Source organism: Bufo gargarizans, chromosome 2 (assembly GCF_014858855.1).
Source record: "Bufo gargarizans isolate SCDJY-AF-19 chromosome 2, ASM1485885v1, whole genome shotgun sequence".
NCBI classification, from domain to species: Eukaryota; Metazoa; Chordata; class Amphibia; order Anura; family Bufonidae; genus Bufo; species Bufo gargarizans.
The window spans coordinates 60,423,858-60,451,697 of record NC_058081.1 but is presented as its reverse complement, the minus strand read 5'-3'; the positions used below and the strand labels follow the sequence as shown (position 1 = coordinate 60,451,697).

At 49.0% G+C, this 27,840-nt stretch overlaps 1 protein-coding gene across 2 annotated transcripts; it reads left to right on the top strand.

Annotated features, from left to right (window-relative positions):
- The first annotated feature begins 361 nt into the window (after positions 1-361).
- On the top strand, positions 362-27,840 carry SLC39A14 (solute carrier family 39 member 14). Of its 2 annotated transcripts, none has more exons than XM_044279020.1 (9): positions 362-460; positions 1,768-2,009; positions 6,164-6,344; positions 11,387-11,556; positions 14,998-15,120; positions 15,802-15,978; positions 16,069-16,276; positions 20,074-20,258; positions 26,592-27,840. In XM_044279020.1, the coding sequence occupies exons 2-9, from the start codon at positions 1,776-1,778 to the stop codon at positions 26,736-26,738; spliced, it is 1,425 nt and encodes a 474-aa protein (XP_044134955.1). In that variant the 5' UTR covers positions 362-460; positions 1,768-1,775; the 3' UTR covers positions 26,739-27,840. The 2 variants fall into 2 exon arrangements, with proteins under 2 accessions (XP_044134955.1, XP_044134956.1); XM_044279021.1 differs by lacking the exon at positions 11,387-11,556 and adding an exon at positions 8,420-8,589.

The window sequence follows — 27,840 nt, the reverse complement described above, 5'->3', positions numbered from 1 at the left end:
AGCCGGTCACGTGGTTACACACAACCAATGACATGCAGAGTAGGGCTAAATAGTATTCCATTCATACCTAGTATTCGGCGACTTAACACTAGAGGGCAATGGGTCTTTGGAGAAGACATATTGCCGGAGCCTTATTCCATAGCTTTTAAGCGGTGGTCTCGGGTAAAATGGCGGCTGCGGCGGGCACATTTTGCACAAAGGTTGAGCGGTTGAACTTGACCTCGTTATTTTGTAGCAGTGCATGGTTTATCAATACAGGTGATGTGTTGACGATTCCATGTCGGTGGTGACGCCCCCTTCGTCACGGAAAAGAGGTGGGGTTAAAAGTGATGTGACGTCAAGGTTTAAAGAGCCAGCTCCAGAGCTCCACGTTGCTGACAGGGAGGCCGTGATGAGCAGAGTGACCGGGACACCGTGAGCGGCTGGACTTGTGTGACAGTGAGGGCAGCGGCCCGGCAAGGTGAGCTAAGGCTGCCGGGGCCCCAAGGCTTCATTTATTATGTGTGCTCTTTACCATAACCCAATTATACATCTCAATGTCAGTGGATCCTGGCGACCTGTCATCCTGTCCCTTCTTGTGCCCTCGGTACTGGAAACCATGGTACATGGTAGTGTCAGCCCTTGTCTGTCACCCTATTACCTTATGTATTGGGATGCTGCCTTCGTGCCCTATACTCTGGAGGGGGGATCGCCTTCGTGCCCTATACTCTGGAGGGGGGGGGGGGGGATCGCCTTCGTTCCCTATACTCTGGAGGGGGGGGGGGGATCGCCTTCGTTCCCTATACTCTGGAGGGGGGGGGATCGCCTTCGTTCCCTATACTCTGGAGGGGGGGGGGATCGCCTTCGTGCCCTATACTCTGGAGGGGGGGGGGGATCGCCTTCGTGCCCTATACTCTGGAGGGGGGGGGGGGGGGGGGATCGCCTTCGTGCCCTATACTCTGGAGGGGGGGGGGGGGGGGGGATCGCCTTCATGCCCTATACTCTGGAGGGGGGGGGGGGGATCGCCTTCGTGCCCTATACTCTGGAGGGGGGGGGGATCGCCTTCGTGCCCTATACTCTGGGGAGGGGGGGGGGGGGATCGCCTTCGTGCCCTATACTCTGGGGAGGGGGGGGGGGGGATCGCCTTCGTGCCCTATACTCTGGGGGGGGGGAGGGGGAAGATCGCCTTCGTGCCCTATACTCTGGGGGGGGGAGGGGGAAGATCGCCTTCGTGCCCTATACTCTGGGGGGGGGGGGGGGGGTTCGTGCCCTAATTAATATAACCCATTTGTGTGTCTCAATGTCCGTGTGTCTCACTATACCACCTTATTATATTGGACTGTTGCCTCTGTGCACTGCACCGTGGGGTGGTTGCCCTCCTTACTATAGCCGATTTGTACGTCTCCGTGTCTTGGCGCCCTTTTCTTCTGTCTATTGCACTTCTCCACTGAGCTGTCACCTTTCTTGCCCCGTGCTGTCACTCTATTGCTTTGTTATAATGGACGGTTGCCTCCAGACCCCGCACTGCTGGTGGCCGCCCTCGTGCCCTGCACCACAGGGTGGTTCTCATGCCCTCATTGCTACGGCCCATTTTTACTTCTCAGTGTCCTTGTACCGTGTGCTGTCTCCCCGCTGTCCTCATGCTGAGCAGATAACAATGAAAAGTCAAACGTATTTGTGTCTTCAGTGAACGCCGTCCTGTAGGTTATACGGCATCACCCCCCCCCCCCCCCCCCATTATGGACCGGGGCACTGGCACTAATATTGTCTGCATCTCTCCCCCTATAGAATCCATCATGTCTGGTCCATGGCTCCTTCTCGCCTCCCTGCTGCTTGGTTCTGTAATCGTGAGCTCCTTAGACGATTCGGCTGCTCCTGCCTCCCGTGATTGGCTGAGTGCGGCTTCCTTCCTGCAGGACATATTGGAGCGGTATGGGGAGAATGAGACCCTCTCATTGCCGCAGCTGCAGACCCTGCTAGAAAGACTGGAGGTTGGACGAGGGGCCAGGCAGTCCCGCAACATATCACAGGTGGGTTATATGGCTAATCCTGGAGCCGGGAGGCAGACTTATCATAACTGGTGTAAAGGAAAATTGGTTTAGGTGCCCATAGCAAACCAGTCAGCCTCCACCTTTTATTTTCCAAAGAAGCTCTGAAAGGTGGAATCTGATTGGATGCGGGAAGCTAAACCAGTTTTCCTTTACACCAGTGTATTGTGGAGGGAAGACCCGCTGCCCATATCTCCCACATGTATGTAAATCATGCCTGGAGTAGTATTTTCAGAGTCAGGGCTCATGCACACGAACATATTTTCTTTCCGTGTCCGTTCAGTTTTTTTTTTTTTTTTGTGGACTGTATACAGAACCATTCTTTTCAACGGGTGCGAAAAAAAACTGAAGTTACTCCGTGTGCAAAGGAACATGTCCTATTACTGTCCACATGACAGACAAGGATAGGGCTGTTCTGTTCCACAAAATACAGAATGCGCACAGACATCATCCGTGTTTTTGCGGACATCATCAGTTCTTCCGGACCGCAAAATACCTACGGTCATGTGCATGAGCCCTAAGGCCACTTTCAGACGAGCGAGTGTCGTGCTCTGGACTTGCAATGTGAGTATGCGGCAGCTCCTGTCCTGACCTCCCAGCACTGACTGTGGCGCATAGCATTGTATTGATTTATGATGCTATGTAACCCGTAGAGGTCTGGAATGTATTGGATAACACTGCCATAATGCTGCCAGTGTTATCCAATACATTCCACAACTGTAAGGGTTACACAGCATCATAAATCAATATAATGCTATGCGACCTCGACAGTGCTGCGAGTCCGGAGCGTGTGACACTTGCTTTTCTGAAAGTGGCCTTAGGGGATGTCCACAGAAAAATGTTGTCCTTGTTGTTGGCGGCCGTGTCCTTTGTGTCTCGCTTTCATTTCAGTGGAAGGTAGCGCTGAGGGACACGTCCCTTCTCGAAGCAGCCGCAGCTATAAGCCGCTTCTTCGCGATCCTCATCCCTGCCTCCTATTAAGATGTGTGGGAGGCAAAAAGGACAACATTTCAGCTCCGCTGTCCGCCCCAAAACTCTGCAGTCAAATCCATTGTGTGAACGCCCCCTAATAACGGTTTGCGTTTTAGTGATCAGCTCAATCCTTCAGAAGTGGGATTCTATAGTGTGTGTGTGTGTGTGTGTGTGTGGTCTGATCTGATCTGTAGATTTGGGTGGTAATAATACCAAGGACAGATCATATCTGATGGATGCATCAGCTGTTGTAAGACATGGGTGAGCCCCGCAGTGTGGCGAAAGGGGTGCTCATCAATTCTTTATTATATTACCCCCGTTTACAGGGCTTTTTGGGCACAAAAGGACTGTGTATGTAGGAGGACACCCTTTGGCACAGCAATGAGATTTCTGCTAGGGTACATTCACATCTGCAACCAGATTTCGTCTGCTCCTGGTAAACTGTAGGATCTCCACTCATTCCCAAAACAAAAGGGATCCACCTAAAGACCAAACCCCTTTGGCACCGCACAGTGATTTCTGTCGCCACTTTCTAAACAGATTGCTAGAAAATGCCCTTTGCTCGGAAAGTTACATCAGATTATCAGAAATCTCTGTGCTGGGCCAAAGGGGTTTGGTCTTTACATGGATCCCTTTTTGTCCTGGATGTGAGAGGGGATCCTAAAGCTTACTCACTGGATTTAAACTTCCTGTAAGGACGCATGCGCACGACTGTGTTCTGCATCTGCGTCCAGTCCGCATTTTTCCACTAATTCGAGATCATGTCCTATCCTTTCCTGTATTGCGGATGATGGGAGTGATAAAAATGCACACTATGGAGGTTCTGTATTTTGCAGATCTGTGGTTTACGGACCACAATAGGGACTCAGTCGTGTGCATGAGGCCTATTATGGTGTATATAGAGTACGTGTATATGGCCTGGCGGATGAACAGGTAATCTCCAGCTAATCTCGCCTGGCACGATTAGCGCTGACAGGAAGGGGCGGCAGCCGTTGTAGAGCGGGGTGTTGTTCTCTCCGTCCAGAATACGTGTGAATGGTGTAAAGTGGTTTATCTGGGGTTTTCCAATAGATTAACACACGCAGTGAGGCTTTACTGAACAGAGGGCTCTTTATAGAGACCGTAATCGCCACGAACGCCCAGTCCTTTCATCTACAGCACATTGTAGCCCGTGAATCCTACACGTTCCACCGTAATGGGACCTGAGGCGTGCTGGACTGCCAGCTATTCTAGATTACAGGATAATCCTAGTAAATGTACCCGAAAAGGAAGAAATCCAGCCAAAATGTTGTCATCTGGCCAGCGACTCGTCTGGGACACGCCAATCCCTTCCAACGCTAGTGCAAAGCAAAACTGTAGGAGTCGCCCATAGGAACCACTCGGGTTCCCATGTCCATATTTTGAGGGTAGTCCTCAATGCACTCCACGTGGTCACATTTTTGGTGATTGATGCGGATGGTTGGTCGCTGACGTGATTTGCGTCCTCCTGGTGAAGCCGCTGGATCACTTTTGTCCTCCTTGGATGGACAGCTCTGCCCCCTAGTGGTGGTTTCCGGCCTTATTGACAGAATGGGTGAAGCAGCCCTAGAATGTTTCACAAATGACGGCATTTTTAATTCTTTATGCATCTTTGACTATTTGGGAGGGGGGAGAGGGTGAATTCACTCTGGATGCCTAATGCTGCCGCCATAAGAGGTGACATGGCGTGTATGAAAAGTAGTAAATTGGAGGAAGCAGCATGTTACACCTGTGCGCCCATGACAACTCTTCCTGGTCTGAGTTTGGGTCAGAGCTATTAGGCCCCTTTCACACGGGCGGGTATTCCGCGCGGATGCAATGCGTGAGGTGAACGCATTGCACCTGCACTGAATCCGGACCCATTCATTTCTATGGGGCTGTGCACATGAGCGGTGATTTTCACGCATCACTTGTGCGTTGTGTGAAAATCGCAGCATGCTCCTCTTTGTGCGTTTTTCACATAACGCAGGCCCCATAGAAATGAATGGGGATGCGTGAAAATCGCAAGCAATATTTTAACTCTCCTTAATCCACTTGTTCGCGCAGCCGGCATCTCTTCTGTCTTCTTTCTTCAGAACCTGGGTAAAGGACCTGTGGTGATGTCACTACGCTCATCACATGATCCATCACCATGGTGATGGATCATGTGAATGACCATGTGATGAGCGCAGTGACGTCATCAAAGGTCCTTTTCCTCACAGATGAAAACAGAAGAGATGCCGGCTGCACGAACAAGTGGATTAAGGTGAGTTAAATAATTTTTTATTTATTTTTTAACCCCTCCAGCGCTATTATACTATGCATTCTGTACTCAGAATGCTATTATTTTCCGTTATAACCATGTTATAAGGGAAAATAATACAATCTACACAACCTTGAACCCAAACCTGAACTTCTGCAAAACACATTGCACCCGCACGATAAAAACTGAACAGCGGAACGCAATCACAGTCAAAACTGACTGCAATTGGGTATCTACTCGCGCGGGTTTGCCGCAATGCACCGGGACGCATCCGGACATGTGAAAGAGGCCTTACAGGGATGTCCCAAACTGTATTGCATTCACATCATTGTATACTTGCCCCCCCCCCCCCACTGCCCTCTTTTGAGCCCCGGGCCTTCTTTCCTGACATTTTTAGATCTCTGACCTACATTGTAATGCATCTGCTCAGTGAAGCTCTCTGCAATCGGCTTCGAGACGCAGAAACTCCCCCCCTCCCCAAAGTGTGAGCTGACTGGGTACGGCTAGTAATTGCAAGGTCATAGACACACACCCTCATGTCATCTAAAGGTTTTAACATTTTGTTTTGTTTTTTATTTATTTTTATTTTGGGGTAGGATCGCTTACAGGATCCCTATTGCTGATTGGCTACCACCACAATGTATGTATCTAAAGATGGCCGCACACATTTAATGCATGCCAGCCATCATCTAACGCGTATGGCGTGTGTCCCAAACCTCCTCGAAGGATGGGGGAAGTTGGATTTCAACGTGTCCGATCCCTTGGTTATCAATAGAGGGTTTGGTAGCAGCTTCTCCACATGCATGCTCGGCTAAGCCCAGTGTGCACGTGTATGTCCAGCTTAACCCGATGTCTTCTGTATGGATATTGGCCGGCTTTGTCACCGTCTGTATCTTTCTTGCAGTGTCTCAGCGCCTCTACCCTATTCTCCGCTCACAACCTGACCTCTGATTCCACGGTCGACGCAGGGGGTCTGCAAAGTCTCTGCCCATCAATCCTTCAGCAGTTGGAAACAAAAGCGTGCCAGGAGAATGCCATCTTTCACAATGACACCGAGACGGAGGGAAGACCTAGCAGCGCTGAAGGTAAGAAAGAAGCCACCTTCACCACTTGTGTTCGGAGGTCAGTGACTGAAGGACATCAGGGATTTCGGGCTGCGGGCACGACTGGCACCTTTTTTTTATAACTTCCTTTTGATTAATGGGTTTGATTTAAGTTGGCAAGAGCCTAACGGCATTAGCGGCGGTAAGAAGGTATTAATGTGGACCGTACGGCTGCTTTCTTTTCCAGGTCACGTCATTGGAAGGCGTTAGGAGTTCCTGTTTATGGGGTTTCATTCAGTCTTGGTTCTCCCCAGGAGCAGCCCATCTGTGAAGACCTCTCTGGGTCTGACCCACTTTATGTCACTTTAGTATAAGGGCACTTCCTCCCAAAATTATCAGTAACTATAGGTCCATGTTGTCCTTTTATTTCAAGTTATTTATAAATGACGCTTAAAGGGGGGGGTGCAGCTTTTTAAAGGGCATCTGTCAGCAGATTTGTCCCTATGACACTGGCTGACCTGTTACATGTGCACTTGACAGCTGAAGGCATCCGTGTTGGTCCCATCTTCATATGTGCCCGCATTGCTGAGAAATATGATGTTTTACTATATGCAAATGAGAATCTAGGAGCAACGGGGGCGTTACCATTACACCTAAAGGCTGTGCTCTCTCTGCAACTGCAGCACCCTCTGCACTTTGACAGGACCAAGCAGTATAAACATTGCAGAGGGTGAAGCAGTTGCAGAGAGAGCTGAGCCTCTAGGTGTAATGGTAACACCCCCGTTGCTCCTAGAGGCTCATTTGCATATATTAAGACATCATGTTTCTCAGTTATGTGGACACATATGAACATGGGACCAACACGGATGCCTTCAGCTGCCAAGTGCACATGTAACAGGTCAGCCGGTGTCATAGGCACAAATCTGCTGACTGATACCCTTTAAGCGTTTTTGGCTGACCCATCCACCCCGCCAGAGAGGGACGCATACTTGCCTGCTTTCTGCCACTCGGTTCTGGCTCCTTCGTCCCCCCTGTCATTGCTGCACTTTTAGTTCCCGCTTTCAAACTTCCTTTGGCAACACATCACGTGGACCAGTGCATCTGATGACTGGCCGCACTGGTGACGGTGACCTGTCTCCCGAAGCGGCATGAGATCTCTGTCCACCGCAAGTTGGGACTGGAGTGCTGCAGTAACGGAGGGTGACCAAAGGAGCGGGAAGCAGGTAGGTATGCATCCCTCCACACGTCCGGCCGGGTGTGTGACAGCCAAAAAGGCTTAAAAAGCTGGACAACCCCTTTAATCACTGTATACATGAACAGTTGTGCAGTTTTCTCATATACTTTATATTACAGTTCTGTCCCATCTTCAAGATATCAGCTTGCTGTCAGTGAATGAGAACCCTTGATTGCATTCAGCGGCAGTAACCCTGTATATAGTAGAATAGTAGGTCATCCTTCTGAGAAGTGCTAAAGGCCAGGTGATCACCATTATATGCCATTGCATCTTCCCTTAGGCCTCTTTCACACGGGCGAGTTTTGCGCGCGGGTGCAATGCGTGAGGGGGAACGCATTATTGCACCCGCACTGAATCCGGACCCATTCATTTCTATGGGGCTGTGCACATGAGCGGTGATTTTCACGGATCACTTGTGCGTTGCGTGAAAATCGCAGCATGATCTACTTTGTGCGTTTTTCATGCAACGCAAGCCCCATAGAAGTGAATGGGGCTGCGTGAAAATTGCAAGCAAGTGGGGATGCGGTGTGATATATATATTTTTTCTTATCTGGCCCAAAACCATGACGCCCGTGTGAAAGATGCATAAGGGTCCTGAACGGCCCTGATCCCATATGTAATGGGGTGACCTAGCTTTCCAAGAAACCAAAACGCTGAGGAACAAGTGAATAGAATTTCTCAGAACTTGTCAGACGAGGATGACTGGTAAGAGCCGAGACAGATCGGCAGATTTTTGGAGGGTACGTGCGACGTGACGTTGTTAGACCAGTTCTTATGCCTCCTGCAGCCTTAGTTGGGTGTTACATGCTTAGTCTTGCTGTAAGTCTGTTTCTATGTCCTTATACTGCATACACATCCCTTACTTTGTCCTCTTGTCCCACAGTCTGGGGTTTTGGGTTCCTGGCAGTCACGCTGATCAGCCTGTCCTCTCTCCTGGGTGTGTTCTTTGCCCCATGCATAGAGAGACCCATCTTCCGACGACTACTTATCTATTTCATCGGCCTGTCCATTGGCACGCTGCTGTCTAATGCTCTCCTGCAGTTGATCCCAGAGGTGCAGTACCAGTTTCCACCACAGAGGGAACCCACGCTCTACAGAACATTGAACCACACTGACCATTCATATACTGTACAATGGGGGAGGGTGGTGGTTATAGTTGTATCTTCATCGCCTTATTCTTCTTCCATGACATATCTGTGGTATGGAGAAGACTAAAGCATCATTCAGTGTCTCCACCTAGCTTCTGCCTTCATGTAACCCTTATAGAGTGCACCCGTCTCCTGTAATACAACATACCCTAAAAGCTGACCCGTTCATTTAAGGGGAGGGGGGGGGGGGGTCCTAGTGAATGCTGACGTCTCGGAAGGTGCTGCCTCCATTCCCCCATGTCCTTGATGAGCTGACAGATCTATCTGTAATTCAGTGTATATGTTTCTGATGCCCTTTAGCCGCCATTTTGCGGGAGGAGCCACTAGTCATATTTGCAAAAGTTTGGTAACGTCACATGGGATTACCATTGTGATATCCTTCCACTACTGGTTCACAAATCAAAATGGCGGCCACTGTGACAGGTGAATGTTAACTCAATCGGAACCGCCGCGCTGTGATGTGTCTACCGCTCCTTACAGAATACAGCGATAGAATATTTTTTTAATGATATTGTTAATTTTATGTCAATTCAACATCTTTCTTGTTTTCAGGGTGTAATTAACGTCTGTATTTCTGCTGTAACCGATGATCCATTTGTTAAAGGAGCATAAAAAAAACTCATCCCAAACGTTCAAAAATGGCAGCAGTTCCCGTGACCTCCTCCTTCTCTTCCTTTATCTGGTTCCACTTGCCCCTTTTACTAATAGTGTTGAGCGCGAATATTCGAATAGCGAATTTAATCGCGAATATCGGCACTTTGAGAATTTGCGAATATTTAGAATATAGTGCTATATATTCGTTTTTAGAATATTCGGCATTTTTTCCATCTGAAGTGAACACGTGATTCCTCCCTGCTTCTTGCTTGTGGGCCAATGAGTCATGAATCATGTGTTCAGATGTAAAAATGAGGAATATTTTAAAGAGGACCTTTCACTAGAATAAAAAATCTAAACTAACAGACATGTAGGGCGGCGCCCAGGGATCTCCCTGCACTTACTGTTATACGTGGAACCTGCCGGCGCCTCCTTCTCCCATGCTGTACATCTGGCCAATCTCAGCGCTCAGCTCATAGCCTGAGAGGCTTTTTTTTCTTTTCTCTCAGGCTATGAGCTGAGTGCTGCAATTGGCCAGCGCTAAAGCATGGGAGAAGGAGGCGCCGGCAGGTTCCACTGGGTGGAGCCTAACATATGAAGATACCGGAGCCTATACCAGGAGAACGGAGCGGCGCCCAGGTATAACAGTAAGTGCAGGGGGATCCCTGGGCGCCGCTCTACATGTCTGTATAGTTAGTTTAGATTTTTTATTCTAGTGAAAGGTCCTCTTTAAAAACTAATATATAGCATTATATTCTATAGTGCTATATATTTGTTTTTGACCCACGCCTGTATTGAGCGTGCAATATTCGCATATTGCGCGATCATTACCTTGCTGATTTTCGCGTAAAATTTATAAAAAAAATAAGTTGAATATAACGAATTTGCGAATATATGACTAATATTCTACAAAATATTAGCGAAATATCACAAATTCGAATATGACCCCTGCTGCTCATCACTATTTACTAATGCATGTGAGGGGTAGGGTATAGGTGGGGCCGAAAGGGAGGCAGCATGCTGCAGCTGAAGCCTCCCTCTCGGTGTGAGGACGCAATGGAGACCATGCTCTTCTGTCCTTGGTGGAAGGGGGGAGGAAATAGAAATTCAAAAATTCTAGATGACCCCTCCTATGGGAGTATCGGCTACAGCAGAATTACCTGGAGTTTTTGGTTTCCTCGGTTATATATGGCTGGGGCATTGGATCGATGTATGAAGAGCCATTCATTAGAATGTCCTGGTGCAATGCCCTCTGATCTGGGATTGGTGGAAATCATGGGACTCATGCACGTTAATACTGAGCGCAATACATACAATATAGTCATGACGGCTCATTAAAGGGGGTTTAAAACCGATGGCCTATCCTCAGGTGGGGGTCTGACTTGTAGCACCCCCTGCTGATCAGCTGTATGAACAGGCCTTGGTGCCTAGACCAATGACGTCATGTTCATCAGTCACATTTCCCGTTTAATTTAATAAGCCTGGGCTGCAATACCAAACGCAGCCACTACACAACGTATGGCGCTGTGCTTGATATTCTGTGAGGAGGACCGGAGCATCGCGACCTCTTCAGACAGCTGATCGGTAGGAGTGCCGGGAGTGTCGCCCCCACCGGTCAGATATTGATGACCTATCCTGAGGCTAGGCCATCAGTGTCAAACTCCTGGAAAACCCCCTTTAAGCAGTTGTTCAGGATAAGCAAAACATGGCTGCTTTCTTCGGGCAGATAAATACCACATTGGTTATGCCTGGTAAAGCGGATCTCCTTCAGTAAAGTGTGTGTCGCTCAGCTGCAATACCACGCACAACCTGTGGACAGGTGTGGCTCTGTGTTTGGAAGGCGCAGCCATGTTTTTGTGATCTGTGCAACCTTGCTAACTGGGAGAGAAGCTGGATCTTGCTGGGTTTGAGACTTGAGCGAAATGTGCATGAGGCCCATGACTTGATAGATGTGATCAGACTGTGTCTATGGAATCGGATCATTAATCATCTTTTGTTCTCTCCCGTCCCTGTGATTTGAATCCTCTGTCCTTCTTTCCTCTCTAACATCCTTATCTCTCCCTGATGTCTCTGTTTTGTCCCCCCCTCCCCCTTAATTCCTTCTTTAGTGTGGGGTTATGGCTTCCTATGTGTCACGGTCATTTCCCTCTCCTCCCTCCTGGGGGCCGGCGTGGTTCCCTTCATGAAGAAATCCTGTTACAAGCGTCTTCTCCTCTTCTTCATTGCTCTCGCCATTGGGACCCTCTATTCCAACGCTCTCTTTCAGCTCATCCCTGAGGTATGGGGGACCTCGTACAATCCCGAGACACCGTGTGTATGCTGCGTGGTGTGAGACAGTGCATGCGTAGTCTTAGTCGCTGACGTCTTACAACGTTCCAGTTACCATCTACTTAAAATGGGGGTCACTTTATTTTACTTCTCCACTGTGGATTTTTTACTTGTACATGTTTTCTTCTCTATTCCCAGCAAAAGTTCACATTCTGTTGATGAAGCAGTGCACACCACTCCTATGTGGCACAAATCTGGCCTGTCTTTCATCAGGCTCAGTTGGGTGAACCTGACCAGTTGTAGCACCCCACACAATAGACCAGGGCAAGCTTGCCCCTTCCACCAGCTAAGAGCCCCTGCTGACAAAACTTCATGGGAGTCCGTCCAAACTGGGGACCCTCCGCAGAGTCTGTGTCCCCTGCTTCCCTCCACAGCCTTATCTGACTGTGGCAAATTGAAACCGCCTTAGGGTCCATTCACACGTCCGTATGTGTTTTGCGGATCCGAAAAAACACTGACAACGGCAATGTGCGTTCCGCATTTTGCGGACCACAAATCGCCGGCACTCTCATAGAAAATGCCTTTTCTTGTCTGCAATTGCGGACAAGAATAGGACATGTTAAATTTTTTTGGGTGGATCCGGAAGTGCGGATGCGGACAGCACATTCCGGCCCTATTGAAAATGAATGGGTCCGCACTTGTTCCACAAAACTGCGGAACGGATGAGGACCCATTTTGCGGACGTGTGAATAGACCCTTACTGTGTCTGTAAAGTGCCGTTATCCTGCCTTATAACACGTCATCCAAGCCAAAAAGTTATCGTCAGGTGGGATGGTGGGGTTTCCTCCTGTCCTGTAAGTAGAAACAGAGTCAGCATAGATAGGATAGGCCTTCACTAGCTGTTAGGTGGGGTCCGGCATCCTGCACCCTCACCGATCAGCTATTCAGATGGTACTACACTGCACCGTCAACTGCGGTCTCCATTGAAGTCAATGGAAGCAGTGCTGCAGTTGACAGTGGTGTGTGAACAGCCGCGATCGGTGGGGGTGCGGGCTGACGGACGGACCCCACCAGTCTGCCAGTGATAACCTATCCTGAGTAAAAGCTGGACAGTCCCTTTAAATCTCCTGAACTACGGCACATTTAATCCCTCTGATTCCCCCCCCCCCCCCCCTTCCTGCCAGCTAGTGGCGACTGCCATTTTCGACACAGAAACCCCTATCAAACTATAAATTATGAATCTGAGTGCCCTGTTTGGGTTTCTGAGAGATCTCTCCATTTTGAGACGCTCCAAAGTAGTAGTAAAGTATGCCTTCAGCTTTGGATGTGAATGGAGAAGAAAGCACAAGCAACGTAAAAAACAAAACAAAAACTTTATTTCTCATTTTATGCACTTTTAAACTGAAACGTTGTAGAAAATGCTCAAAAGCGGAGGTTGTTTTCCACTTGAGGCTGAATTTGTGCAGTTTGCAAAAGAAATGGGCTATAAAGAGGAAGACTGCTACTTCCCGCTTCTGGCTTTGGCAAAAAAAAAAAATGCATCAAAAACTGCTTGTGTGATTTAGCCTTGCAGTGGTTCTCCAGCTTGCCAGGCCGGGCTCCTTGCAGTGGTTCTCCAGCTTGCCAGGCCGGGCTCCATGCAGTGGTTCTCCAGCTTGCCAGGCCGGGCTCCTTGCAGTGGTTCTCCAGCTTGCCAGGCCGGGCTCCTTGCAGTGGTTCTCCAGCTTGCCAGGCCGGGCTCCTTGCAGTGGTTCTCCAGCTTGGCAGGCCGGGCCTCTTGCAGTGGTTCTCCAGCTTGGCAGGCCGGGCCTCTTGCAGTGGTTCTCCAGCTTGGCAGGCCGGGCTCCTTGCAGTGGTTCTCCAGCTTGGCAGGCCGGGCTCCTTGCAGTGGTTCTCCAGCTTGGCAGGCCGGGCTCCTTGCAGTGGTTCTCCAGCTTGGCAGGCCGGGCTCCTTGCAGTGGTTCTCCAGCTTGGCAGGCCGGGCTCCTTGCAGTGGTTCTCCAGCTTGGCAGGCCGGGCTCCTTGCAGTGGTTCTCCAGCTTGGCAGGCCGGGCTCCTTGTACACCCGGCCGGAGAACCATGGGTGCTTTACCTCGGTTCAAGGAAAACTCCACTTCTAGAGCCGCTTTCTTGGTCATTGCTCCAATGGCAACTCCCTATTATACTGTTCTTATTGGAGGTGCTCCTACTAGCTGTGGGAAGTCTATGAAATTCAAGCAGAATTGCCCAGGGCGTGTTGGATTTCCTGTGCCCAAACTATATAAGGTGCCAGTTCTGGCCAATCAGGCCAATGATGCCCTCTACAATAGTGACAAGTGAAGTGCCATGGGCAGGTGCCCAGGTCGCACACCCCTAAAGCTGGCCACTTACATAGGTAGGTGTGATCCCATTCTCATCCTGAATCGATGGGGCACCAAAACCACAAGGCCTTCTTCTCACTGCGTGTGCAGAAGGCTATAATGGATTACTAGGAATCCAGGCAGGGTAAACGTCCGGGCCGGACCTAATTATTAATAGTATCTTGTGAGAGCAAGTCATGTGACTGAAAACATTTGTGCAACTTGCTGTCTGAGAAAAGTCGCCCCCCCCCCCCCCCCCCAAAAAAAAGCCAACACGTTTGAAATTTCTGCAGAAGTCACAGTTGCGGCATGTCTCATCGCAACCCCCAGTGATGGTCAGGTGCCATGATGCCTCGCGACATTCACATGACCATATTTTAGATCCGCATCCGATCAGCATTTTTGCGGATGGTTTCACTTTAATGGGACTGCCAAAGATGCGGACAGCGAACGTGTGCTGTCCACATCCGTATGTCCGTTCCGTGGCCCTACTAAATAAAAAAATATAACGTGTCCTATTCTTGTCTGTTATGCCATTTCTAACCAAGGGCAGGACATGCTGATCCGCAAGATGTGGAGGACACACAGCCGATGTCAGTGTCTGGTGGATCCCCAGTTGGCGGACCACAAAACGGATTCGGCCGTGTGAATGCCCCCTAATGCAGAGGAAGAGTAGAGCAATTGCCTATAGCAATCGGATTTCAGATGAACTTGCTGCTCATCAGGTTAGAAGAAAATACGGCAGCTCTGATCTAATGTACGTTTCAGCTGTGGGCACCCAGAGGTCCTATCATTCCCCCCCCCCCCCCCCCCCCCCCCCAAAATTTTTTTTTTTTTATTAAGTCGCGAGTGCCTCGATCATTTTTATGAATCCTATGCCGGCGGGCTTTATACTAGGGCCCATCTATGAAGTCTGCCTGTTGCATCTACTGCGCACAGTCCCAGCTAGGTAAGCGATTCCAATAGTAACAGAATTGGGAGTTGCTATTTAAGCAGTGTCGTGGTGTATGTGAAGAAGCTGCCATAATGGACATTACTTGGATGTATGTCCTTTGCCCTTTATCTTTGATGCCAATACTGGGTCGTGACTCTTATTTCTTACTGTACTGCAGGCATTCGGCTTTAACCCGCAGGAAGACTCTTACATAGCCACCTCCGCAGTCCTCTTTGGGGGATTTTATCTTTTCTTTTTCACTGAAAAGGTCCTGAAGATGCTTCTCAATCAGAAACATGAGGTAATGTCTCGGTAATGATGGCGCCGTGCTGACTTCATTGGGAGCAGCATGGTAATAACGAGCTTCCTCCGCATCCATTCCTGCCCCATTGAGAATGAATGGGTCCGCACCTGTTCCCGATATTGCGGAACGGATGCGGACCCATTTGCGGACATACGAATGGACTCTTATACTGATGTCCTTAACTCTGCAATAGGTGATCAGTGGTGGGTCCAACACCCGGGAGCCCTGCCGATCAGCTGTTTGAGAAGGCACCAGCGCTCGTAGTAGCGCTGTGGCCTTCTCGCAGTTTTCCCTAGGCCAGTGACAAGTTCTCCGTACTGTACCGTATTAGACTGTATGGGCTCCGAGGAGCCGAAGTAAGTTATTCTCGAAGTGGTGCTTTGAATCACTTCGGTCGTTGATTTTTAAAGTGGGACAAGCACTTTAAAAAGTGAAACCGGACTCGACTTCGAATCCAAGGTACCAGTTGGTTTTCCGCTTTAAAAATCAACTACTAAAGTTATTCAGTGAAGTCACGCCGACTTCGAGAATGCCTTACTTCGGCTCATCGGAGCCCTTACATTCTAATACTGTACGGAGACAAATCTCAACACTAATCCTAATCCTCATCGGATCCCCAAAGTGTGAATGGGCCCTTTAGTGTCTGTCAGTGACTAATTCTGTCCGTTACCTCCTCAGCATGGGCACAGTCACTATACCGCCGACACCAGCAAACGGGATGCCGAAGAAGGGGTGACGGAGAAGCTGCAGAATGGTGACTTGGATCACATGATTCCTCCACCAGGTGGCAGCGAGTCTGACCTGCGACAACACCTGGGTGATGAGAAGGTTGTGGTGGGGTCGCTGGCTGTGCAGGTTAGTGATGACTCTCCTTCTCCTCCATGCATGCACCCCTTATGATTTACAATTGGCGCACACTTACATGTCCTGTATCTTCTGATGTAGGAACTCCCGGGGAAGCAAAGCTCTTGTTACTGGCTCAAAGGGATCCAGTATTCTGACATTGGCACACTAGCCTGGATGATCACCCTGAGTGATGGACTCCATAATTTCATAGATGGCTTGGCTATCGGCGCCTCGTTTACAGTGTCCGTCTTCCAAGGGGTCAGCACGTCTATCGCCATCCTGTGTGAGGAGTTTCCCCATGAACTTGGTATGTTAACCGATGCCAACCAAAGCAAGATCTGCCATATTGGGCTCTCCATGTTCTGGATTGTGTGCCAAGTAAAAGTCCTATCTTGGATGACATTTTTAAAGGGAGACTGTTGCCTCCAAAATTGGTAGTAAGCATATCTCCATGAAAGGTAGGTACACTGCAGCATGACCATACCTTTCTGGTGAAAACCCAGTCCTCCAATCCTGAGACAGGCTTCTTGTGCTGTTATGCAAATAGGTTTTTGGTGCACTGTGGGCGGGGCAGCTCAGTTTGGTGCACCATTGATCCAACATTATGCTGCCCAACAGCTCCCCCTCTTGTTCGAGTGACAGCCCCTAAGATTTCTGACCCTGTATAGATTACACAGGGGAAGCTAGATGCTCCGAATGGAGTAGCCCCGCCTATTGCGCACCAAAAACGTATTTGCATTAAAAAAAATGCGGATTGGAGAATCCAAGAAGCTTTTTATCAGGCTGGATTTTCACAAGAAAGGTATGGGTTTGTTTCGGGACACCTACCCTACATGTATGCTTACTTTGAAAGTGATTTTGGAGGTGAAAGCCTCCCGCTGAAAAAATGTGCGAAAGAACTGCATTAAGGATCCATTCACACGTCCATAGAATGGGTCCGCATCCATCCGCAAACTGCAGAACAGGTGCGGACCCATTCATTCTCTTAAGAGGCAGGAATGGATGCGGAGAGCACACGGTGTGCTGTCCGCATCTGCATTTCCGGAGCACGGAAAAAAATAGAACATGTCCTATTCTGGTCCGCAATTGCGGACCAGAATAGGCAGTTCTATGGGGGTGTATTGTGGATCCGCACTACACTACGGACGTGTGAATGGACCCTTAATGCTAATTCCATGAGGAAATCCACTGTAGTAAGGTTACGGTAATAAGATCTAGGCCTGCGGGGTTGCGGTAATAAGATCTAGGCCTACGGAGACTTTCATACTTGCAATCTCTTAGCAGACACAGGCTGCATTGGATTATTCCCGTAGTTCTTATTTTAGGTGATTGCCGTTTTAAAGGGCATCTGTCTGCAGTTTTGTACCTATGACACTGGCTGACCTGTTACATGTGCACTTGGGGGCTGAAGACATCTGTGTTGGTCCCATGTTCATGTGTGTCCACATTGCTGAGAAAAAGGATGTTTTAATATATGCAAATGAGGCTCTAGGAGCAACGGGGGCGTTACCATTACACCAAAAGGTTCTGCTCTCTCCAACTGCCACGCCCTGTGCACGTTTATTGACAGGGCTGGGAGTGTGGACATTTACACTGCGTGGCCCTGTCGATCAAAGTGCAGAGGGCACAGCAGTTGAAGAGAGAGCAGAGCCTCTAGGTGTAATAGTAACGCCCCCGTTGCTCCTAGAGCCTCATTTGCATATAGTAAAACTACATATTTCTCAGCAATGTGGGGACACAGGAACATGGGACCAACACAGATGTCTTCAGCTGCTAAGTGCACATGTAACAGGTCAGCCAGTGTCATAGGGACATAGGTACAGATCTGCTGACAGATGTCCTTTTAATATATTCCACAGTTTTATCAGACCTGTCATTTAGAAGTCCAAAATTTTATTCTGAATAAAGGGTTTTCTTACATTGCAAACTTATCCCCTATGCGTCCGTCCCATAGAGAGTGAATGGGAGAGCAGCACGCATGCTTTACCTGCCGAGCCATTCATTTGATCAGTGGGGGTCACAGCGGTCAGGTCACCACCAACCAGATACTGTGGATAGGGGTTAAGTTTGTATTGTGGGAAACCCCCTTTATTTTGTTGATTTATCATTTTAGGGGTCAGGGCTATTTTTATTTTATTTTTTTTTCTTATACAAAGGTCTAAATCGCCTGCATAAAGCCTCATTCACATGTCTGTGTACGTGCTCAAATCCGTGAGCAGGTGGTCAGTGATGCATGCATGAAGGATCAGTGTTGGGGCCGTGTGTCCGTTTTCTCTGTTTTTAGCTGCTCGTGTTTTTTCAGTGACGCTGAACAACTGAAAAATAATTTTCAAAGCATCTTTTCCTAATCATCCGTCAAACATGGATGCAGCGCGGACGGCATCCGTGTTGCATCTGTGGTTTTCACAGACCCATAGACTATAATGGACGTGATGGATCCGTGAACATGGACAAAATGGAGTGTGCATCTGTGCTGTAAACCCGTATCCACGGACCGTGCTAAAACACTGTGTGAATATGCACATTAAAATGAATGGGGACGTGTGCTGTCCGTGGAACACTGACGTGTGAATGAGGCTTAAGGCCCCTTTCACACAAGCGAGTTTTCTGAACAGATGTGATGCGTGATATGAACGCATAGCACCCGCACTGACTCCTTACCCATTCATTTCAATGAGTCTGTTTTTACATGTGTGTATTTTTTCACGCATCAGTTCTGTGTTGTGTGAGAATCGCAGCATTTTCTGTATTCTGCGTTTTTCACGTAGCCCTGGCACCTTAGACATGAATGGGGCTTCCGGTTACAATGTGTGTTTGTTTTTTTTGTTTTTTTCACTGATAGGAGATGTTGTTTGTAAACGCATTGCACCCACGCAAAAAAAAACCCTGAACGCAATCGCAGACAAAACTGACTGAACTTTCTTGCAAAATGGTGCGAGTTTTACTGAATGCATCCTGAGCCTATCCATATCATTCATGCGAAAGAGGCCTAAGGGATTTTATTGAGCCCCCTGCACCAAAGAAGTGGCAGCCTAAAGTTTCATTGCATTACCTTTTTTGTTTCCACCCAAAATTTTAGCTTTTTTTTTTTTTTTCTTCTTTCTTTTTTTTTTTTCCTGTTTAGGCCTCATGCACACAACTGTATCTATTTTTGGGGTATGCCCAAAAAAATAAATAAATAAAATAGATACCAGCTGTGTGCGTTGCGCACTTTCCTGTTCTGCACATCCTGCGTTGTAAAAATGTTACTCTCTACAGTACTCTTACAATGCAGCAAAATTAGGAGCTTGTACGTCTCAATAAATTCGGCGCATTTTAGTCCATTGTATCTTTTTTGCCCAGATGCGGTCCTCGCCATTGAAAAGAATGGGTCTGCATCTAATCCGCAAAACGTGCGGATCATGTGCAGACCAAAAATATGGTCATGTGAATGGACCCTAAGGAAAGGGACACGCTCTCATATCATGCCCTCTTCTCATGGCAGGAGATGGAAGAGAAATGGGCGCAATAGAAAGGACCCGTCTCAGTTCCGTCCCGCGCAGTGAGGGGAGAGAGCGTGACATGGGAGCTCTTCTCTCTCCTCATTCTAGTGGTCAGTGGGGGTCCCAGCACTCAGCCCCCCACTGATCAAAACTTTTGATATCTCTGTGTGACATCAAAAGTTTAAGAAAAACTCAGTGACCCCCTTTGTGATGCACAAGAAAAGACCACGTATCACATGGGCAGAGCTCTAATACATGGGGTGTGCCGCAGCAGGGTCACATGGCATTGCCACATTGTGATCTAATGAAATACCAGACAACTGGGGAGTTATATTTTTTTATCGGCTGCTCCTAATGATATTCTTATCAGTTCATGTCCTTGATGAACTGCCTATGTGACAGCCGTCAGTGCATAGTATGACAGTGCAAAATGAAGTCATTATGAACACTCGGTACAGTTTGGGAATTTATGATGGTTGCACAACATGATCATGAACCTTGGAAAGAAGCTGATTGTGTGGCCCGCGGTTAACTGTCTGCGCAAGTGATTATTTCCAGGTTGGTATCTGGCGCCCCCTGCTGTTTGTGGATCTGAACCTTCTTCTGCTATGTTGTGTTGCAGGCGACTTCGTCATCCTGCTGAATGCTGGGATGAGCATCCCTCAGGCGCTCTTCTTTAACTTCCTGTCCGCTTGCTGCTGCTACCTCGGCCTGGCTTTTGGGATTCTCGCCGGCAGCCACTTCTCTTCCAACTGGATCTTTGGTTTAGCTGGAGGAATGTTTCTGTACATCGCTCTGGCCGATATGGTGAGTAATACCGTATTGAAGGAGGACTGGTGGTAGGATAGGGCGGTGCAAATGAACATGTTTATTAGGCTCTGTGTTTGGAGTATATGGCAAGCGTATACATAAGCTTCTGGCCATTCAATGGCGGCCCCAAAAAATTGACTTTTTGGCCTCTGTTGGGCTGGTATACTACTTCGTGTGCGTAGAAAAGCATAGTTGACTATGCTTTTCTATACAAGGGCACCCCATAAACTGTACCCTGCATGGTGCTAGTGGTTTTATTATGGGAGTGAATGGATAACATATGCCGTTGTATGCCTGTACAATAGGTCAGTGCCTTCCATCAGGAACAGGCAACACTCCCGACGGCTCAGATGTGATGTGAACAGAGCCTTTAAGGGGTTATCCCATTATAAAGACCTGTAGGATAGAGGGATAGGTGTCTGATCTGATGGGCCCTCACCGATCACAAGAATCAGGACCCACTGTTCCTTATTGGAATAGAGCGGGGGGGGGGGTCACACATGCGCCATTTAACTCTGGTGGACTGCCGGAGATAGCCGAGCGCTTGTACTCTGCCATCTAAGACAGTCCCATAGAGTTAAAGGGGTTATCCAACCTCTATAATGCCCCCATAATTCCCGGGCACCTCATAGGTTATACTTGCCTCGCTCCCCGGCACCCGCATCTCTCCTGATGCCAAAATGGTCGCTGCTGCATGTCCCTGTCACGTGCTATTCCAGTCAAACAGAAGAGCACTGAATTCTCCATGATCGGTGGGGGTCTCAGCAGCCGATCAGACGCTTGTTCCCTATGTTGTTGAGAGGGGATAAGTCTTTATAATGGGACAACTTCTAGAAAGGGGCGACCATATAGTTCAATGGATGCACAATATTTGCTGGATGTCGTACCATGTAGAGTTGTTGCGATACCAATTTTTTGATTCGGTTTCGATACCATGAAAAAGTATTGCGATACTCGATACCATTCGATACCACGCGAAAAAAATAAACAAAAAAAGCCACGTGCATTCCTCATTTTTAAAAATGGCGAATCGCGCAGTTTTTATTTTATTTTTTCTGTTCCGGCATTCACCACCTAGATTTTTTTTTATATATTTTAATAGTTTGGACTTTTCTGACGTGGCGATGTAATATGTTTATTATTTAAATATTTTATATGTGAAATTGGGAAAAGGGGGTGATTTATACTTCATATTTTAGTGTTTTTTGTTTGTTTTTTTTACACTTTTTATTTAATGACTATTTTCCCCTTAGGGGCTAGAACCTGGGATCTTTCATCCCTTTTCCTATTCAGCCTGATAGATCTCTATTAGGGTGAATAGGACTCCACACTGTCCCTGCTGCTCTGTGCACACAGCATCAGGGATGTTACCATGGCAACCAGGGCTTCTGTAGCGTCCTGGCTGCCATGGTAACCGATCGGAGCCCCAGGCTTACACAGCTGGGGCTCCGATCAGAAGCTGCCACTGCACCACCAATGAGGGGGGGGGGGGGGAAGAGGTCCCTGTGGCCACTGCCACCAATGATTTTAATACTGGGGGGTTGAGAGGGGCCGGCACACTGTGCCACCAATGATTTTAATGGGATGGGTGGGTTGAGGGGGGGGGGGGGGGGCAATGAAAACTACCTCTTTATACAGGAGGCGGGTACTGGCAGATCAGCGGCAGTTAACTGCCGCTGATCGCAGCTCCCTGTCAGGGGCAGGGTGCCGGCAATGCGATTCTGCTGCCGGCACCCGCCTCCTGTATGTGTTAAAGACTGACTACTGTATATGAGTCCAGACTTTCACTATCAGGCCACACAGAGCGGCGCCCAGCAATGTCCCAGCACTCACCATTAGTCCTGGGCGCCGCTCCGTTCGCCTGCAGTGCTCCATTACTGTCTCCTGTCCTGCTCCACATGCTGCTGATTACTATCGGAGCGATGGGAGGAGACATCAGATTCACTAGTGGGCGTTCCTTCTCCCTGGCTGTAGCGCTGTCCAATCGCAGCGCAGGGAGAAGGAACGCCTACTAGTGAAGCTGATGTCTCCTCCCATCGCTCCGATAGTAATCAGCAGCATGTGGAGCAGGAGAGGAGACAGTAATGGGGCACTGCAGGCGAACGGAGCGGCGCCCAGGACTAATGGTGAGTGCTGGGGCATCGCTGGGCGCAGCTCTGTGTTGAAATAATCCTATCATTGGTGGCGCAGTGCGCCCGCCCCTCCTCCGCCCCTCTCTTCTCATTGCCGGCGCCGCCCCTCCTCCGCCCCTCGCTTCTCATTGCCGGCGCTGCCCCTCCTCCGCCCCTCGCTTCTCATTGCCGGCGCTGCCCCTCCTCCGCCCCTCGCTTCTCATTGCCGGCGCTGCCCCTCCTCCGCCCCTCTCTTCTCATTGCCGGCGCCGCCCCTCCTCCGCCCCTCGCTTCTCATTGCCGGCGCTGCCCCTCCTCCGCCCCTCGCTTCTCATTGCCGGCGCTGCCCCTCCTCCGCCCCTCGCTTCTCATTGCCGGCGCTGCCCCTCCTCCGCCCCTCGCTTCTCATTGCCGGCGCTGCCCCTCCTCCGCCCCTCGCTTCTCATTGCCGGCGCTGCCCCTCCTCCGCCCCTCGCTTCTCATTGCCGGCGCTGCCCCTCCTCCGCCCCTCGCTTCTCATTGCCGCCCCTCCTCCGCCCCTCGCTTCTCATTGGTGGCAGCGGCAGCAGCAGCACAGGGGGAGGGAGGACAGCTTCCTTCTCCCCGTGCTGCTGAGAGAGAACATGAGCGCGCCGATAGCAGCGCGCTCATGTTCAGAGATACTAGACTGCGCAGAAGCGCAGCCCAGTATCGAAAAAACGGAAATCCCGGTATCGTATCGATACCGGGACAAAAGTATCGATTGGGTATCGAAATTTCGATACCCGCAACAACCCTAGTACCATGTGCAGTTGCATCTCCCCGTGCCTGATATCAGATGAGACCCTGGTGCAATTCTTTGACTTGGGTAATGGTGATGATGGAGGAAGAAGGTGGGGATGCACAGAAGGAGGGGCGCCGATAGGATATATCTAGCAGCAGAGGGGAGACTTGTCAGTGAAACGCCAGACGCAGTGATCACTTCTAGACAAGCCCTCTAAGGTTACAGCCACATGTGGCACATACTCTGTGGCTTATTAGCAGTGGAATTGTGTACAGGGCCGTAGATAAAAAAAAAAAAATTTCCTTGTGGGGGGGGGGGGGGGTGTTCAGCTTTCTCAAATTATAAGAGCCCCCCTCCATTTTAGTTTTTTTTTTTTTTTTTTTGTATGAAGAGGCTGCGGTGCTTCATGGGCGCCACAGTCTCTTCTTAGGCCATAGGACATCTTCAGACTAAAAAAAAAATACCCCAAATTGGGTCCTAAACTGAAAAATTTGGTCACCAAATTTTAAATACATATAATTGTAATAAAAAAGACATGGAGGAGAATACAGCACCACATACCTGTTACATCCAGTGACATCTCCTGTCATGTAGACCTTCTCTTTCCTCTTCTCCTCCATTTGACCCAGACCACCATGGCAAATTCTTTCAGCCGCATCTCGTCTCTACAGTTTGTAACACAGACATGTTAGATTTCTCAATTTTTCCATCAACCTCCTCATCCTGGTGTCCCCACAGTGTCATCCTGCTGCCAGCCCCAATACTGTGCCCGTTGTGCTCCCCAATGCCCCAGGAACTATACTGCTGAAAAAATAGTGACCCTAATGGACATAATTGGGGTAATTTATCAAACTGGTGTAAAGTAGAACTGGATTTCCAAAAGAGCTGTCAAATATGAAAGGTGGAATCTGATTGGCTGCTATGGGCAACTAAGTCAGTTCTGCGTTACACCAGTTTGATAAATTACCCCAAATGTTCCTATAGCATCTACAGCAGCTATAATGTCCCCTAGAGTGCCCCCAGTAATAATACCACCCTATATTGTGCTCCAGGCAATAATCCCTGTATAGTGTCCCCAGAAATAATAGAATTGCCCCTACAGTGCCTCCCCAATAGCAACGCCCCACATGGCAATTTGCCCCCACATGGCAATTTGCCCCCACATGGCAATTTGCCCCCACATGGCAATTTGCCCCCACATGGCAATTTGCCCCCACATGGCAATTTGCCCCCACACAGTCCCCATATGGCAATTGCCCCCACACAATAGTTTCCCCCACACTGCCCCCACATAGTAATTTCTACCACACTGCCCCCACATAGCAATTTGCCCCCACATAGCAGTTTGCCCCCACACAGTCTCCACATAGCAGTTTGCCCCCACACAGTCTCCACATGGCAATTTCCCCCACACAATAGTTTCCCCCACACTGCCCCCACATAGTAATTTCTACCACACTGCCCCCACATAGCAGTTTGCCCCCACACAGTCTCCACATAGCAGTTTGCCCCCACACAGTCTCCACACGGCAATTTCCCCCACACGGCAATTGCCCCCACACAATAGTTTCCCCCACACTGCCCCCACATAGTAATTTCCACCACACTGCCCCCACATAGTAATTTCCACCACACTGCCCCCACATAGCAATTTGCCCCCACACAATAGTTGCCCCCACACTGCCCCCACATAGCAATTACCCCCACACTGCCCCATATAGAAATTTGCCCCCACATAGTAGTCCCTCTCATAATTTGCCCCCACATAGTAATTTGTCCCCACATAGTATTCCCTCCCATAATAATTTGGCCCCATACAGCCCCCACATCCCCCCCCCCCCCATGTACTCTATTTATCTTCCCTAATATGTCCTCCTGTGTCCCCCCCAAAGTAGGCACATGAAATAAGAAATAAAAAAAATGAACAAAAAATGAAAAGCTAAAGACTCGCCTATGTCCAGGGCCAGGCGCTTGCTCGCAGAGGAAGGCGGGATGAGTCAGGCGCGTCACAGTGCTGCGTCCCGGCACAGGTGCGTGATGACGTCATCACGCACGCCTGCGCCGGGATTTCACTACCGCATAGGCCTCAGGCCTACAAGGCCTGAAGCCTATGGCAGTGATCGGCGACGGGACAGGAAGCTATGCGCTCCCGTGCCCCGCCGCAGTATGTGGGCGTTCGGGTCAGCGTTGGGCCCCGGGCTGCCGACCCGAACGTCCGTATTGTAATCCGCCACTGGGACAGCGGTTTATCTACGCCCCTGCACTGTAATACAGTAGCCGCTAAGTGGATGAAATGGTAAAAATCTCTCATCCACACACAGCAAGAAATCCGCACTTAAAGGGGTTGTGTCACTTCAGCAAATAGCATTAGTTATGTAGAGAAAGTTAATACAAGGCACTTACTAATGTATTTTTATTGTCCATATTGCTTCCTTTCCTGGCTGGATTCATTTCTCCATCACATTATACACGGCTCGTTTCCATGGTTACGGCCACCCTGCAATCCAGCAGCGGTGGCCGTGCTCTTGCACTATAGAAAAAAGCACCAGCTTATGTGCGCACCTACGGTCCCGGGCCCCCAGAGAGGCTGGAGCTTTTTCCTGTAGTGTGCAAGCACGACCACCACTGATTGATTGCAGGGTGGTCGTAACATGGAAACGAGCAGTGTATAATGTGATAGAAAAATGAATTCAGCCAGCAAATGAAGCAATATGGACAATCGCAATACATTAGTAAGTGCAACTTTCTGAAGTGACACCACCCCTTTGACTTCACTATAACACAGTCGGCACTCCGCTGTCTGTGGTGCGGTGCACCTGTCCGGGGCTGCCGTCTAGCTCACAAATAGAGGAAGAAGAGGAGCGGCACTCGCAGATTAAATGCAATTCTTGTACATTTTATTGCCACATCAGAAGAATTGACGCGTTTCGACTCACACTTGAGTCTTTTTCAAGTAGGTCAAGTGAGTCGAAACGCGTCAATTCTTCTGATGTGGCAATAAATGTACAAGAATTGCATTTAATCTGCAAGTGCCGCTCCTCTTCTTCCACAACCCCTTTAACTTGACCTGTGGTGGCGGACTCCATCTGTAGCATTTCCATTTATGTTGCAGATTTTCATTGTTTGCAGTGCAAACATTGTACCCCCCCCCCCCGTCCCCCTTCTAGGATTTTGCTTCTCCAGAAATACATTCCACCCATCCTGAGCTTATCCTAAATGCTCGTGTCCCTTCAGGATTTCTAGAAGCTTGCTAGTGCATTTTAAGTAAATCTATATGTATATGTTACATGGTCATGTGGCCAAGGAGATTAAAAACTGAGAAGGTCTCCTGTAACAGGAGCTGAAATGAGATGCTTTCCTATTGTTCTTCGGACTCCTTGGTATAGACCTCATGGTCCCACAGAGGTTACGTTTCTCCTGCCCATCATAACACTTTATTTTTTCTCTCTTCTCCAGTTCCCAGAGATGAATGAAGTCAGTAAAGAGGATGAGGAGGGAGGACGTCCCCTCACTGCCTTTCTCATACAGAATGCCGGCCTGCTGACTGGGTTTTCCATCATGCTGCTACTGACAACGTTCTCTGGTCAGATCCAGCTGGGATAGGCCAAGGATGGAGACTTGTGAGGAGGAAACTGGACCAAGGGAAGAGGAGCATTTTACAGCACAGTGTTAACCCCGCATACTGGTGGAGCACTCCATACTGGTGGAAATGCCGCCATTTGTACCTGAAGAGGGCCTTCCCACTACCTACATGGCGGCCCGTCCCACACCCAAGGAGCATCAGCGGTGACTGACTATTTCTTCCTAATGCGATTCGATTACGAGCCCTGTACCAAATCCGTCACGACCAAAACCAACAACCCCTTGCTCTCCTTTCACATCAGTCTCTGACGTGGAGATTTGAGGACTCTGGTTTTAGACGTTTATCTTATCATATTGATAAGTGGATTTTATTCCAATGGACCAAAGCGACTAGACAAAATGGTTGACTTTTCTCCATGTCCCGTGCAACAGAGGCGACAACCCCCTCAGCCGTTGGAGCCGCGCCGAACCGCTGCTTCATTGGCACCATAGCCGTTCCGTTATCTCTTCATCCGGCGGCGTCCGATGAACTGACCCAAGAGCCGCCGGTTAAAGAGAACAACTCAGACTGACGGGACCGAATGCGTCCCATGCTGCTGCTCTGTCCAAAAGCAAAGTAGTGTATCCCGAAGTACAAGGGGGAAGAGAACTAGAAACCTTGTTGTGCATGACTGGCGCTGCGCTGTAAGCTTGCCATATTATAGTGGACATAGCACAGTCACGGGAGGGATCGTCCAGTGCTGGGGGTGGATTTGCACATTTTTGGGATTTGTGTGCATGTTAGTAATAGTACTTATTAGAGAATGCTGAGCTAGTATGTCTTCTAGAGCAGCAGAGCTGAGTGTGTGTGTGTGGTCCTGTAGCTACGATAGTACAGCCCTCCTTCGCTGTACTGCCATCATTCCTTACCCACAATGCTTTTAGAAATACTCTGTTGGGAAGAAACTTCATCTTTTTTTTTTTTTTTTTTTTTTTTTTTTTTTTTTTTTTAAGCGGTATCCAGGGACACCATCTGTGTCCGGATTGGCAGTACAGCAGAGGAGAAGATGGCAGCCATTGTTTGTTCTCTTCTTCCTCCTGAAAAATCCCATCTCAGGTTGTGACAATAAAATATTTAATTGCA